The following is a 12,604-nucleotide window of genomic DNA, read 5'->3' on the forward strand; positions in this document are numbered from 1 at the left end:
TTGTGATAAAGGGTATTGCTTCGAGTATTTGGTAGTTCAGGCCACTTTTCTACTTAATTTTACTACATACATAGACCGTCTGAGATATTACCTTACCGGTTTGGGAAAGATCCCAACGAGCACCCCCTCGAAGTATGATTTCCTATAAAAAAGATATTTGGTAGTAAATTAAGGAATATCTCGTCAAAATTTCCGTCGACAAACCCTTTAACCATTCCTCACGAAGCTCTGAATCTCGCAAAGGGAATACTATCGGCAGAGACGTCAACCAAGTAGCCCCACACTGCCTCCTCGTGTGCTTTGGGGGCACTATTAATAATACAGCGTACATTGTCGTTGCCCCTTTCCAAAATATTAATTCCCTTTGATGCTTGTTTGGTGGCGCTATATTTACTACTTCTTGGCCAAGTCGGCTGAAATGCGCAAGCGAGATATAAACCATGCGCCGATACTACCTACGAATCCTTCCAACATGTCCCATGGGTTGTTTATAGAGCGAACCTTCCCATGTGCTTGTTTCGTGTCACCTCGGTCATGTCGATCCTCTATCTAGTTCTAGGTAGTTCCAAGTATTTCGCGCCAGGTGAAGGCTTAGGCGCAACTCAACCCTACGACAAGTTGACAACGGCTCCATGCTCAACCCACAAAAATGTCGGCAGTTTTGGCTTTCAGGGCTCTCTGTCGGCCCGACCTGGCCTGACTCTTGAACCCCTGATCAATTTTGGCTGGTGAAATTTAGCACCATCCGGCAAAGAATCGCGCTCAGCTGACAGGGGGCGAAAAAGAAATATCATTGAGAAAACTTGAATTCGGCTGGCGCGTGGTGAGTTTCCTCGCGTTTCACAGCAGGCATGCCCGCTGCCCACACGACCGGCCAATGGGCCAAGGGGACGCCACTGGATGGTGAATAAGAGCGCGGGAAGCAGATGGAAGACAGGGAAGAAAAAGAGGGTTAATGCCGCCTAATCGGTTGTTGCTATTGAGGCATATTATTGCCGGCTCTTGAAGGCCCACCGGAAACCTGGAATATGGCGGTGATCAGCATCTTCCAACGTATTGTCGATTGCAGAATCAGGGGAAGTTAGACCTCGCTTTAGGCTTTAGGCTTTTTTTCTTTTTTTTTTAAGCCGTTCGGAGAGCGGCCGCCTGCTGAGAATCTCCAGCAAATCTCGTAGCTTGGTTGACAGGTATAACTACACTAAGAAAACGAACAAAAAAAAGAAACAGAAAAGAAAAGAGGATTATGTCTAAGCAATCACTGACATTCTCTTCACTCACTATATCTTGTATGTGAGCAAATGAGTGACTGAACTAGCGAGACCGAGTGGCAGACAGGGAGGCAGCGATCTATCTGAGGGGTCAGGGGCACCGAGAACAGAGGCAGAGGCATATAACTGCCGGATACGGCGGAATATGCCATGACGGTAGATTTGAGAATTGCCGCATTGTCAACTTCTCCAGAGTTACAATATAGAACAAGTCTATAATTAGAGCCGAACCGATGCACATCTCGCATGTCAGAAAATACAAACATGCATCATAAGGTTAGTTGTGCCTGAAGACAGGGAGGCATGGGGACAAGAGTGTTGCAGTGATGCAGTGATGAAATTGAAAACAACCCTCTTTCACCAGATCAGTTAGGATCAGTTAGGTCTACTCCCAAGAACAGTCATAAGTATAACTAACAGATCCTCCATCCCCCAGTCCACATGCACGAAACAACTGTTCCCCCACCCGGGCCACAGCACGGCGCTCTTCCAGTCTATAAAGCCACAGAAATACCCTGTGATGTGGTCAGTCAGTCAGTCAACCTGGACGGCTGCACCATTGAGGTGGAAATAATACCTGAGCCTGTTCTGTGTCGATGAGCGTTTCTAGGCTGAGTGAGACTGAAATAATCCTTCACTCCTCCGCCTATTCCTTCTCTTAGATTTCTCTTCTCTTCTCTTTTCCTTTCTTTCATTCATTCTTTAATTTTTACTTCCTTATCCTCTGGAAATGCCGTTCTTTAAATCATTTCTTATTGGTGTCGTTGGTGCGCTAAATTGTTCCGCCCTTGCAAACCAAGATACCAGCAGCTCTCCACCCCTCGAACCGAGGCAGAATGGTGCCCCAGAGTGGACGTCTCCTCCATATTATCCTGCACCCGTGGGTGGTTGGGTACCTGAATGGGAAGAGGCATATGCCAAAGCCCATGCAGTAGTTGCGAACATGACCCTCGCTGAGAAAGTCAATCTGACAACAGGCACCGGTTTCGCTATGGGCCCCTGCGTGGGACAGACAGGAAGTGCACCTCGATTCGGAATCCCTAGGCTTTGTCTGCAGGACGGCCCCCTTGGTGTCCGAAATACAGATCACATCACAGCCTTCCCAGCAGGAATCACTGTGGGAGCCACATTCGACAAGAAGTTGATGTACGACCGCGGTGTTGCGATGGGCAGGGAGTTTCGTGGCAAAGGGGTAAATGTCCACCTTGGTCCATCTGTAGGTCCACTGGGCCGCAAGCCACGCGGAGGACGGAACTGGGAAGGATTCGGCATGGATCCATCCCTTCAGGGAATCGCCAGTTCCCTGACAATCAAGGGCGTTCAAAGCAGGGGAGTGATCGCGACTGTGAAGCATCTTGTCGGAAACGAGCAGGAGATGTTTCGTATGGTGTTCCCTGTTCAGCCCCTGGACTTCCTCCAGAAACCATACTCGGCCAATATCGATGACAGGACGCTGCACGAGTTGTATCTCTGGCCTTTTGCAGACTCTGTCAAAGCGGGGGTTGGTTCCGTTATGATGGCATACAATGACGTACGACCATTTTCTTCATTTCAACTTCCAACAACGAGGGAAACTTCTTAGTTCAGTAGATGGTATTAACTTTATCCTATAGGTTAACAGCTCCTCATCCAGCCAAAACAGCAAGCTGATCAACGGCATTCTTAAAGATGAATTGGGATTCCAGGGATTCACTATGACTGATTGGTTCGCCCATATTGGAGGCGTTTCATCCGCACTTGCTGGCCTGGACATGGCTATGCCAGGAGATGGTGCTTCTCCATTATCAGGGCATAGTTATTGGGCAGGCGAATTGTCACGTTCGGTCCTAAATGGGACTGTACCCCTAGAGCGGTTAAATGATATGGTACGTTGGCTGATTTCTCTCCTTTCCTCATATACCCGTACTTTGCATGCGCGACGGTCATAACCCCCAGGCTCGGTAACTAACTTTGGGATTAGGCTACCCGGATTGTTGCTACATGGTTCAAGTTAGGGCAGGACAAGGACTTTCCATTGCCAAACTTCTCAACCCACACAACTGCTGAAAAGGGGCTTCTGCACCCTGGCGCTGTATTTTCTCCAATCGGCATCGTCAACAAATTCGTCGACGTCCAAGAGAACCACAATACCATCGCGAGAGCCGTTGCTAGGGATGGTATTACCCTTCTAAAAAATGATGATAATGTTCTCCCCTTGAACCCGGACTCTTCAATCAGGGTATTTGGCACCGACGCGGGTCCCGATCCACTGGGGCTCAACCCCTGTCCAGACAGAGGTTGCAACAGGGGTGTCTTAACGATGGGATGGGGAAGTGGAACAGCCAGAGTTCCTTACCTTGTAACTCCTCAAGAAGGCATCGAGGCCAGAGCCCCGAAGACAAAGTTTCACATCAGCAATCGTTTCCCCCTCATTATAGACGTGAAGCCTGAAGATATTGCAATTGTCTTCATCAATTCGGATTCTGGCGAGAACTACATTATCGTTGAAGGAAATCCAGGAGACCGGACGATGGCGGGTCTATATGCCTGGCATGGTGGTGACAAGCTTGTCATGGATGCGGCGAAGAAGTTCTCGACTGTGATTGTTGTCGTTCACACCGTTGGCCCAATTATCATGGAGAAATGGATCGATCTCCCATCGGTGAAAGCAGTGTTGGTTGCCCATCTCCCAGGCCAGGAAGCAGGTACTATTGCCGATATTCTCTTCGGAGATCACAGCCCCAGCGGCCATCTGCCGTACACGATTCCGAAATCCGAAGCCGACTATCCAGACAGCGTCAATCTCATATATGACCCTATAATCCAGATCCAAGATACATTTACCGAAGGCTTGTATATCGACTACCGCCACTTCGTCAAGGAAAACATCACCGCGCGATACCCCTTCGGTCACGGGCTTTCATACACAGCGTTCAAATTCAGCGAGCCGAAACTCATACCCGTTACACCGCTCACCGAATACCCCCCAGAGAGACCTGCTAAACTTTCCCCTCCAACATTCTCCAACGACATCCCGCCTGCAGCCGAAGCAGCGTGGCCAAAGGGTCTGAACCGAATCTGGCGCTACCTATACCCATACCTCGATGACCCTTCCTCCATCAAGCCAGGCAAGGATTACCCATACCCGGAAGGGTACAGCACAACGCCCCAACCGCCCCCGCGCGCTGGAGGGCGGGAGGGCGGCAACCCAGCCCTCTGGGACATCGCATTCAAAGTCGACGTCAAAGTCACCAACACAGGCAAGGTAGCCGGGCGCTCTGTGGCACAGTTGTATGTGCAGCCGCCACCAGAGCGAGCGGCAGATACACCCAAGCTACAGCTAAGACAGTTTGAGAAAACACGAGTGCTGCAGCCGGGCGAGAGCGAGATTCTATGTCTTGAGATTACGCGGAGGGATATGAGTGTTTGGGACGTTACCACGCAGGACTGGCAGATTCCGCAAATGGCCAAGGGTGCGAAGTTGTGGGTTGGTGAGAGCGTGGAGGACTTGAAGGTGGTGTGCGAGGTTGGCGGTGGTGAGTGCAGGGATGCTAGAATGGAGACGCAGTAGTTTATTTAACCTAATGGCGCTCGCGATAGATTGAACAGGGATTGATAATACTCATTCCTGTGCTCTGTCAATATACCAAGCCTTACTTCAAAAGATACTAGATTCGGTCTCTACCTCTTCGACCGAATGTGGCCTTAACCCACACTGCCGGTATAATTGTATATAACCATGGTTGTATAGAAATCATACCCAAGGCGTTGCCTGTATAATTTTAACGGTGCAATCGGCAAGGTTACAGGGTGGTAACTACCGATGTTCTATCTAACATCTGGGCTGCTAAATGGAAGGTTTCTACCTTTTGGTTTCGTTCCCTTCTCTTTACCTTTATTTTCATTTTTGGCTCTCTCTATCACTCCATGGTCTAGTCCCTGAGAATAGGCTCCTTTGAGTCTGTATTGAAAACGCTGGTTATAAATAAAACAGAGTAACAGAGTATTAATATCCGTTGAGTTGTATCTCCTCCGCCCCGTGCCTTTTTTTCTTTTTTTCTTTTTCCTATTTTGAGTATCACTGTGCACAGCTCGGAGTGCCAACACTTCCCTACCGGGAAGAGTAGAGCGATGGCCCACCACGTCATGCTCAACAGGATTCATTCATTCCGCGAAAATGAAGCAGAAATTCTCTCGTACGCATTCGGTCCCTTGGTTCCCCACGCAATCAGTCCCCTGCGCTCTACCCCAACCTTGTCCCACCAGAGTTCCCTAATATCCCGGGGGATCTGCCAAACGACACCCATATCGCGATCGTCAGGCCGTACGATGATCATCCAGGAGTACCAGCGTATCCAACCAACGTACTGACGGTCGAATGCCACTATGGAGTCATAGCATGGTTGAACAGCAGTAGTCTCTCCTGGCATGAGAAACTCTATGTGGAGACTCTGCTCTGTTATCAAATGACCGCTCCAGGAGAGGGTGAAGCTAAGTTGTCGGAGTCTGGGCATGTGTAAGACAGCACGACTCATTGCACGTACGAGAGGATCAAAGGTACGTGGGCAGAACAACCAGCGCCACTGATATGGAGGGCATTCGAAGTATTCCAGAACACTCCCATTGTCGGAATCCTCGGAATCCTCGGAATCCTCGTACAAATCAAAAGGTGCTAATTCCGGGGAGCCTATCAAGTACCACTTTCCCCCAGGATGCAAGTTCCCATAAGTTAACATAAGCCGTTCTAGGTTGACCCATGATGGTTTTGGTTGAGTTACGCTGGTAGGAAATGAGGGTGAAAATGGGCAGAACAACTCGGGTGACAAGCCCCATGGATAAAATCTTAGTTCGATCTCGGTTAAGTGATGCACATGCATGAAAAGGGCCAGGGATAGTGAGAGTAGGTCAATGGGATGATTTCCATTCCAGCTTGGAGCGTCCAAATTATGATTTTGAAGGGACCGACCGGAACATCCAACGTGAAAGGATTTCAAGCTAGGCAAGGAAAGTTTTCGTAATGCCATACTGAGAGCTGAGAAGAAGCAATGTCAATAACCTTGTCAATCATGGATCAGAACCAATAAGAGGTACACACATGATCTGAAATCTTGAATACTGGTTCTGAGAACTGAGAAATTCATCGTCCAAACAAAATAATAAACGTTCGTAACGTTGCTAAGGCAGTTTGCGATTTTGAGGAAAGCTGTGGGATGCACACTATGGATGATTAAACACTTCACTCTATAAAGGGTTGGCAAACTCTCCTGTCCTTGGAATTTCAACATCAACAGCGTTTGGGGTTTCCAGACAGGGTTGATTCTTAAAGTCAGGGGGGCAGCCCGGTGGGTTATGTTGGCTGCGACAAACTCATCCTCCCATTCCCTGAGAAAGCCAAACAGATTCCGTACCGCCAATTCAAAGTCCATATCTAATTCTTGTTGCCTATCAATCGAACAATCCTCTAGCATCTCCGGAAGCAGCGCACCTGGCCATCCTGTCTGGTAACACCTGGGAACCGTAGGGTGAGAATAGAGCAACTCCGAGAGTATGCTCCGGCGACGGAGACCGATAAAAATCTGGCGAAACATTTCCCATTCAGCTGAAGAACTCCGAACCATAATCGAACGCATCGTCTGCAGTTCCACTGCATTCTGCCAGGCACGAGATATACCAGCATAAGACGCGATTTTGGCGGCTTTTCTGCCGTTTTCAGGCTGTAACAAGCATCTAACAATAAGCCCAACCGTCTCTGACGGGAGCTTGTCCATTTTGAGCTGTTCTTGGGCAAAGTAACTAAATAACTTAACTAGTTATCCATACAAGGATAAATATAAAAAACACCACGCATCGACGTCTTCTCAATTCACGTCATTCCGAGGGAAGACTGGACAACAAAGTATTATGAGTGGATATTGTAGTTTTCGGATGTTTGTAAACAATAACCCGCCCGCCATCTCGCTTTCCATGTTCAAGCTCTTATTTCTCCCCTAGAGCTACCGCTTGAGCTTTTACCGGGAGTTGCCAGTTGCCATTGCCCCCGAACATGGTGGAAAGGCAACAGAGTCCATCCATGATGAGGGATGAGGTTCATAACGCCTTCTGATGTAGTTAACTAGTTAACTTTTGTCACCTTGGGGCAAAAAAAAGTTGATTAAGTAATCAGAAAACTGCACGTGATACCACATTTGCCTCTGGCAAGCTTTGTTGGTCTACAGAGTATATACACACTTCAAGCAATACTTAGCTCTCTATAATTGAAGGAGTGCTCGCTCAAGAGTCCTTTTTTATTTCTAGCCTTCATGTTTATACCTTTCCCGTACCGTGCCGTCATTTCCAGGGTGACCGCAGGTCGATTATTATATCTATCTTACGCGGGGTAAAAAAGAACGTTTGTTTCAGCGATAACTACAGTAGGCAGCTCAGCAGCTCACCCCGCCAAAATGCAGGGCTTCAGTACGTTGTACCCCCTATTTTCTTAATTCATTCCGTTTCAGATAGGCATATGCTCTAGTTTCTAACGCAACTACCTAGATATGGGACGGTTAGTTCGTTCCTCCCCTCCCTCCCACACTGGTCCCCAATCGAATCTGGACTAATGCATAATCCAGCTATGTGCCCCCGGACCAAGAAGGCCTCACAACTGGCAACAAGCTTGCCAACAGGCACCCACTAGGTTCCCGCGCCCGGAACCTACATACAACTGGCGAACTCACCGTCCGATTCGAAATGCCCTTTGCGGTCTGGTGTTCGACATGCAAACCCGCCGACAGCGTGTTAATCGGGCAGGGCGTGCGCTTCAACGCACTGAAAAAGCGCGTGGGGAACTACTACTCAACCCCCATCTACAGCTTCCGCATGAAACATACGGTTTGCGGCGGTTGGATAGAGGTCCGGACTGACCCAAAAAACACCGCATATGTGGTTACGGAGGGTGGACGGAGGAGGGATACAGGCGAGTTAGACAAGGGCGGATATGAGGAAGATGGTGCAATTACGTTACGGATACCTCCCGGTGCTGTCGCGGGGGAGTCTGCGGAGAAGGACGCGTTTGCGAAACTGGAAGGGAAGGTCGCGGATCAGAACCGCTTTATGACAGAGAAGGCACGCATGGAAGAGTTGAGGAAAAAGCAGGAACGTAACTGGGAGGATCCATACGAACAATCGCGGAAACTGCGGAGGGTGTTTCGGGCGGAAAGGAAACGGAGGGAGACTGCGCAGGGGGTCACAGAAGCCTTGCAGGACCGGATGAGTTTGGGGATCGAGTTGTTGGAAGAATCGGAGGGGGATCGAGTGAGGGCGGGCATGGTGGATTTTGCCCCCGCCGGAAATAATACTGTGGGCGGAGCGGTAGCGCGGCGTGTGATTTCAAAACCACTATTTGAGACTAAGTCGCTACCGGCCACTCCGCCGTGTAGAGGGCGGGGAAAGAAGGAGAAGCGGTCCAAAAAACCAGAGGTCATCGCGGCGGAGCGGAAGTTGTTGCTGCAGAAGGAGTTAAGTGGAAATACGAGGGCCGCTGTTGATCCCTTTTTGGTGGATGATAATTCGGACTGGACGCCTGGGGTTAAGCGGCGGAAGACGAACGGATCCGCAGCTGTGGTGCCACCCGGGGATATGGATAGGTCGCAAGAACGCCGGAAATGCGATGGTATCGAGAATAAGGATGGTGATAGTGGCGATATGTCGATTGCAGTGAACGGCAATAGGCCGCGGGAGTTAATGGCTACAGGCGCAGATACGGAAACGTCCACTCCACGACAAGTAATGTCAGCCATACCCCTGGTGGGATATGAGTGGTCGGATGATTCCGAATAACCTGCGTGTGATCAGTTCCTTTTTTCTTTCCTCATTTTTTCTGACATAAACTGTACATTGTCTCTTGTTTATGTTCCTTTGACTCATGAGATACCCACTGGCGTTTTTGGCATTGGAAAATGTATATTTAGATCAACGAATTATGAAATGCAGATATGTATAACAGTTTGTTCAAGGCTCGTTCTATTCATCTACGCATAGTCGGGCCGTATTGATTTATTTCACATCGTCTATCTTACATGAATTCGTTCCTCAAACGTTTTACTCATTTATGGAAAGGTTCATAGCTGTTATAGTTTTCTTCAAACGCTCCACGTAATAAAACTGTACCTCTCCTCTTATACCTCTTGTAGAGATGCGACCACCGCAGCATCCAGAATGGAAATTGCAGTGCAGACCATCATTGCCCACCAGCGGGATCTTTCTTCGCCCTAAATGGGATGTTCTGATCCTGCATCCTGCCCTCCACTCGCCCCCGCCCAAGGTGTCTTCGTCGGTGCCTGCGAATTAGGCGCTGAGAACTGTCCCGCAGCCTCTCGATCTCGATTACTGCTCCATGGCGCCGTGGTCATAGCAGTTGGTGGAGCACGCAAAGGTCTAGTTCCAAGCTGCGCCGCCGCGAAGGGTGCGGACATCCCAGGGGCGGTAGAACCCACACCCCCGCCCATGCCGCCTGCCGGATTTGCCCAAGGAGCTTTCGTGCCTTGAAATCCCCTTGTGGCGGGATTGATGGGGGGTGGAGAGGCCATTTCGCCTGACCTTTCCGGCCGGTTCGAAAGGTGGACGGATGGAGGTACTGTCACGGCTGTGGGATCATGTTCCCAACGGAAAAGGGAACCGAAGGGGAAATGTTGGACGACAGGGAATTTGGAGAGGACTTCGGCATTGTACATTTTGATCATGCCCTAATTCCGTGTTAGCTAAGCCCGATTGCCATGATTGTCAGGCTACCAAAGAGATATTGGATAGGCCCATACCTTATTTATTTTCCCCCATCCATCTCGAATCCCGGATATATCGTAAAGCATTGGGCTATGCTCCCAAAATGGACCCCTCTTCACATCGTATATAAAACCAATAGCTGAAAAATACATATTATTTTTCCGTTCCTTCTCGACTATATTCGCTTTTGCGACAGTAGCTGGCTCCGGGGAGTTCTGTAATGAGCCTTCAGTAGGGGTAAGGTCTGACTCTGATATTGGAGGAGATAATTGCGCAGATCCAAGGATATAAGGAAGAAAAGAATGGTCATCAAGGCCCCAGACGCCATGTGAGCCTGCGGGTTCGAGGGTGTATGTCCTTATCAGGCGTCGAGTCAACTCAAGATACCTACACGGGTAGATATGTAATAGTCAGTATACTTTTCTTTCAATAGGAATCGAGAGAACGCATATATCCCTATCAGAGAGTAACATACGGTTCAATCACACCCAAAACAATCCCCCTTTCTTCCACGCCCGCCCCAGCCTTCGGAAACCCGTTGAGCTTCCACAAACAACCCAAAAAAGCCACAAAGCTCAACTCATGCCCTGTCCCATAGTCTAGTCTCTGTTGGCTCCCAAAGCTCCCTAGAAAATACGTCGTAAGCTCCTCCTTCGCAGATACCGAATCGGGGCCTTGCGCTCCCTGCCGCAGCACCTCAGGCTGTAAACATTCATCCATCAATTCCGGCGCCCGTCTTTCCACTTCCTCCCACCATTTGCGGAAACTGACATTTCCAAAACGCCTCGGTCCCGTATCCGGGGGTACCTCATCGATTATCGAGTCTATCTTCGAGAGTAATAACTGCAGACGACGAACGGGCTCTGAGAACTCAACCGCATCGCAGTTGAGGGGCCAGGTTTGCACATGTTGAGAGCCATCCTCCGTTATTTTCGAAGGGACCATGGCGCGATTGAGCTGTAGGATGAAGGTCATGATATCCCTGTAGGCGAGGGAGGTGAGGAATGTGGATACATCGTTACCCTCGTTGATCTTCTTGGAAGGGAGTTCGAAGTTATGTGGTTGCGAGGGGTCTAGGTGTTGGAGGTAAGGGGTGGAGAATGAAGCTTCTGCGGCCATTGCGGTCGTAGTGAGGCGGGATAAGATACAAGAGCATTAGCTACACGGATGGCTCTCTGCTCTCCGACTTTCCCAATTTCTAATGTCCTAGAGTGTGATGATTAACTGTAATATACTGAGGATTGTCATATGTTCTGCTGTTGAAGTGGGGATGTAGGGATGATTAGTTTGCGTGGTGCGGTGACAAAACCTATGAAATAACCATGTCATCATAAGATTAGGCTAAAGCTAGTTAAAGTTAAGAACAATCGAGGTTCCTAAGTATTATTACATTTAGGGCGTGTTCAGTTGCAAGGTAATTTCAATACCGCGGGTGTCTGTTAAGTGGACCTTTTTAACAGAGGTTAACGGAGGTTAACCGTGCAACCGAACACGCCCTTAGTATTTATAGGTCTTCTATATCACCCTACTATGTAAAAAGAATTTCAATTTTCTATGTAATACGAGTTGAATATGCATTACCTATCTAAGCATAAACCAATTGTAAACTGTTAAGCAAAGAGTTGTATGGCGATGATGTCAGAGCAGTAACGATAATAATGGATACACAAATAAACCCATGTCCCCTAGTACGGGGTACGCGCCTATTTATATAAACCTACGCCCTTAATTGAATAACGTTAGCCTTCCCCGTTGAGAATGATGATGCCATCGGTGCATTCATATCTCGTGTGACAAAGGTTCTGCCGGGGATAAGGGTTAGATAGAGAAACCTAGATGAAGCAGATAGGGCTGTAAAATAAAATAGGGAAGCGGAAAATAACGATGGTGGCAGATCATTGATCGGAATCTTCTCCGGATTCTGAATCATCTTCTGAGTTTGAAGATTCATCCTGATTTTCGTCGGGTTCAAACCCAGCTTCATACGCGAGCAGTTTAGCCAAATGTGCTTGAGAAGTTTGCAAAACAGTACTGGGTTTTCGCTGTATTCTCAGCCCCTTCGCCATTTCTTTCGCGGACAAAGTGGATTCTCCGCAGCCATGCTACCCCAAGTTGAATCCTATGCCAGTCCGTGAAGTTGCTTTGCCGGGTACTGACAAGTCCCTTGCAATTATTGGCTTTTGAGACTGCGCCTATTCGAGGTTGAAATTCAGCCAGACTCTTTAGTAATCTTGACTCGGAGGCTATAGAGCTCTCCGATGCGTGTCCCTTTCGCATGCGTCTGAGGCCGGGAAGCGCAGAATCAGTTCCCGCCTTTCGTATTTCATCGTAGCTCACCATCTCATGATTTCAGCCCCCCAAATAGTCCGGATTTGTATTTCAAAGACGAATTAGTTCGTTCCCTCTTTTAAGGTAAAAAACAGCTATAGAACCTATCACATTTCCGTCCAGAGCTTACAGCGTGCATCAGTGCTAAAGTAGCAAAAATTCGCGCAGGAGACGTTCAGGTATCCTTGAAGACTAACGCAATGGAGAAAGGGCTCACGTCCATTTATGCAAAACTCGCATTCAGGTTGAGTTATGTCGCCGCGGCACTGTAC

At 48.7% G+C, this 12,604-nt stretch overlaps 5 protein-coding genes across 8 annotated transcripts; 2 read left to right on the forward strand and 3 right to left on the reverse strand.

Annotated features, from left to right (window-relative positions):
• On the reverse strand, positions 1–7,342 carry BDBG_02084. 3 transcript variants are annotated; one of them, XM_031720637.1, is made up of 3 exons: positions 6,343–7,342; positions 1,687–6,279; positions 1–1,622 (listed from the first exon to the last, which is right to left on the reverse strand). In XM_031720637.1, the coding sequence occupies exons 1-2, from the start codon at positions 7,013–7,015 to the stop codon at positions 5,408–5,410; spliced, it is 1,545 nt and encodes a 514-aa protein (XP_031576863.1). In that variant the 5' UTR covers positions 7,016–7,342; the 3' UTR covers positions 1–1,622; positions 1,687–5,407. The 3 variants fall into 3 exon arrangements, with proteins under 3 accessions (XP_031576863.1, XP_031576864.1, XP_002627413.1); XM_031720638.1 differs by having other exon boundaries at positions 1–1,021; positions 1,088–6,279; positions 6,343–7,340; XM_002627367.2 differs by having other exon boundaries at positions 1–6,279; positions 6,343–7,340.
• Positions 513–7,330, forward strand: BDBG_02083. Of its 2 annotated transcripts, none has more exons than XM_031720636.1 (4): positions 513–2,799; positions 2,882–3,133; positions 3,229–5,804; positions 5,996–7,330. In XM_031720636.1, the coding sequence occupies exons 1-3, from the start codon at positions 1,999–2,001 to the stop codon at positions 4,816–4,818; spliced, it is 2,643 nt and encodes an 880-aa protein (XP_031576862.1). In that variant the 5' UTR covers positions 513–1,998; the 3' UTR covers positions 4,819–5,804; positions 5,996–7,330. The 2 variants fall into 2 exon arrangements, with proteins under 2 accessions (XP_031576862.1, XP_002627412.1); XM_002627366.2 differs by having other exon boundaries at positions 953–2,799; positions 3,229–5,916.
• A 119-nt stretch (positions 7,343–7,461) lies between the features above and the next one.
• Positions 7,462–10,122, forward strand: BDBG_02085 (DUF572 domain-containing protein). The gene is made up of 3 exons (XM_002627368.2): positions 7,462–7,700; positions 7,779–7,788; positions 7,856–10,122. Exons 1-3 carry the CDS (start codon positions 7,688–7,690, stop codon positions 9,060–9,062), a joined length of 1,230 nt encoding a protein of 409 aa, XP_002627414.1. The 5' UTR covers positions 7,462–7,687; the 3' UTR covers positions 9,063–10,122.
• On the reverse strand, positions 9,084–11,483 carry BDBG_02086 (serine/threonine-protein phosphatase 2A activator 1). The gene is made up of 3 exons (XM_002627369.2): positions 10,480–11,483; positions 10,040–10,391; positions 9,084–9,967 (listed from the first exon to the last, which is right to left on the reverse strand). Exons 1-3 carry the CDS (start codon positions 11,121–11,123, stop codon positions 9,494–9,496), a joined length of 1,470 nt encoding a protein of 489 aa, XP_002627415.1. The 5' UTR covers positions 11,124–11,483; the 3' UTR covers positions 9,084–9,493.
• A 416-nt stretch (positions 11,484–11,899) lies between these two features.
• On the reverse strand, positions 11,900–12,344 carry BDBG_02087 (uncharacterized protein; the record flags this gene model as incomplete). Its single annotated transcript, XM_002627370.1, has 2 exons — positions 11,900–12,106; positions 12,162–12,344. The coding sequence occupies 2 exons, from the start codon at positions 12,342–12,344 to the stop codon at positions 11,900–11,902; spliced, it is 390 nt and encodes a 129-aa protein (XP_002627416.1).
• Positions 12,345–12,604: the final 260 nt, after the last annotated feature.

The sequence above is a fragment of the Blastomyces gilchristii genome (genome assembly GCF_000003855.2).
Source record: "Blastomyces gilchristii SLH14081 genomic scaffold supercont1.3, whole genome shotgun sequence".
In the NCBI taxonomy this organism is placed as follows: Eukaryota; Fungi; Ascomycota; class Eurotiomycetes; order Onygenales; family Ajellomycetaceae; genus Blastomyces; species Blastomyces gilchristii.